We start from the raw sequence: 2,186 nt of genomic DNA on the forward strand, positions 1-2,186 counted from the left end.
ATCATTTTCCACCACCCTAGAGACCGTCTGAGTCCCCAAAATTTATTCAGGTCAAATTCAAACTCCGCCTTCCTGAGCAAGCTTCTGTAGATGCCTTTAACTGATAGTTTTTTACCGCAGGTCTTTTCCAAGTACCATTGACTGTGTCTCCATTTTGAATCCAAAATGCAGTTGGATGGCTAAGATTCCGGTAATCGATCCATTATTCTTCATAGGAGAAAAATCTTTCCTTCATTCAGTCTGTAACTATTACGGAGTACCCCAACCGGCCTCCAATCCCCCTTCGAAGAGTCCCAAATCTGGGACCACACACAGAGACCCTTTCTGTACAAGCTTCGAGCATGGACTAAGTCCAGCTTAGCAAAGGAAACTCCATCCGCCGAGATTGCCTTACTCCACCAAATTGACTCCCCCAAACTAGCATCCCCCCATAGCCCACCACGCCCTTTCCATTCTAGTAGCTCAATTAGTGCTCACCAAATTGCAACTAACCCACTCTGATTGGGAAATCCGAGAAGAGTTTATGATACCAGTTTAATCCTAGCCATGACCCTACAATGATCCCTTTTCCATGTTTCATGAACCAACATACCATTTCTACCTAGGGGATGTGCTGCACAAACAGCTTGGGAAGCCACTTCCCAATTAACGCCAGATTTTTCAACCTGCTGTCCGGTATGCCTAGGCCTCCCTGCCATTTAGGAAGCTTTAGCGACTGCCATGGAATGTAGTGCATTTTCCTTTTCCCCTTTTCTTCTGCCCATAGACCGCACTACCTCTCCATACCGAACCCAGGAGATTTCTAGCAGGCCCGCCCACTCAGGTACGCCCACTCAGGTACTGGTTCCCCACTTGTTCTTAAAGCAAACGATTTTGACCAATTGCAGACCAAACCCGAGGCCTTGCAAAAGACCTCCATAATTCTCATTATTCAGCACTCTCTTGATTTTCTTGGGCTAACACCATTATATCGTCACCAAACAGCTGGGAACAAATCTGTCTGCCCAAGGGAAGCTTTAGACCTTGAAACTTCCAAGCATTCATAGCATCCTTCAGCACAGTAATAAAAGGAATAGTGCATACTGCAAACAGTAGGGGTGCCACCGGGCATCCTTGCCGAATAGAGCACTTAAGATCAAATGCTCCCACAGCTCCCCCATTAATGCATAGGACAGCAGAAGCATTACTGAACATCGTCTGAACCAATCTAATGAAACCGTTCCCAAACCCCAATCGATTTATCACTGCCAAAATAAAATCCCACCGGATCCTATCATATGCCTTGTCCAAATCCAACCCAAAGAAAATACATTTTTGATAGGAGGCTGCCATCGCAGCCGACACATTTAAAATATTTTCAAAAATATTCCAGGATTTAACAAACCCACACTATTCTTGATCAACTATCTGAGAGCATATGTTCCTGATTCTTAGTGCTAAGGCTTTGGCCATTATTTTATACGATGTGTTTAACATCGTAATCGAGCGTCCAGTCCCCTACCCGCAATCTGGCCTGCCTCTTAGGGAATAATTTTACCAGTCTTGCATTAACATCCACAGATAGCGATCCCCAAGCCACAGTAGAGTTTAGCATTTCTACCAAGTCCTGTTTAATTAGATCCCAGAACACGATGTAAAATTCAGAAGGTAGTCCATCCGGTCCGAGAGACTTTTCCTTCTTCATTGATTTTAGTGCCTCCCACAGTACTTGAATAGAAAACTGCTTATCTAGCATGGCCTGCTGTGCCTTAGAAATCCTGCTTTCAACTCTAGCTAGACTCCTCCAAGGCAACCCACCACTCCTAATCTTGATTGGGCTGTTGGCCCACTACTTTACAGAAGTGCTCTCTAAATATATTCACAATGTGCCAAAACTCCGTTATCACTTCACCATGCTGGTCCATGACTCTCAATCAATCACTTCTCGCTCATGTTTCTCTTTCACAACTTGGAAAAAGAATTTAGAGGGGCAATCTCCTAGGGATAACCATGTTTGTCTGCTCTTGGTCCTTGCAAGGTCAGCCTCCTCAATTTCCCTAAGTTGAATTGCCTCTCTAAGCTGAGAAAAGATATTGGCCAAAATATGGTCCTGGGGGTCCAGCTTCAGTGCCTCATTTAACGAGGCCAGAATTGAACCCAGGTCGCAAAGTTTCCCTTTATGGACTCTAACCGCTTTATCCCAGGCT

General features: G+C 44.8%; 1 protein-coding gene across 1 annotated transcript; it reads right to left on the minus strand.

The window, feature by feature from the left end:
- Positions 1-927: 927 nt before the first annotated feature.
- On the minus strand, positions 928-1,332 carry LOC147888421 (secreted RxLR effector protein 78-like). Its single transcript, XM_087392155.1, has one exon. It carries the CDS (start codon positions 1,330-1,332, stop codon positions 928-930), a length of 405 nt encoding a protein of 134 aa, XP_087248281.1.
- Positions 1,333-2,186: the final 854 nt, after the last annotated feature.

This window comes from Dipteris shenzhenensis, chromosome 21 (assembly GCF_047967505.1).
Source record: "Dipteris shenzhenensis isolate YYH24624 ecotype China chromosome 21, Dip_SZ_1.0, whole genome shotgun sequence".
In the NCBI taxonomy this organism is placed as follows: Eukaryota; Viridiplantae; Streptophyta; class Polypodiopsida; order Gleicheniales; family Dipteridaceae; genus Dipteris; species Dipteris shenzhenensis.

Excerpts from the sequence above, each read along its gene's own strand:
- LOC147888421 (XM_087392155.1), bottom strand. The coding sequence starts at position 1,332 with ATGGCAGCCTCCTATCAAAAATGTATTTTCTTTGGGTTGGATTTGGAC.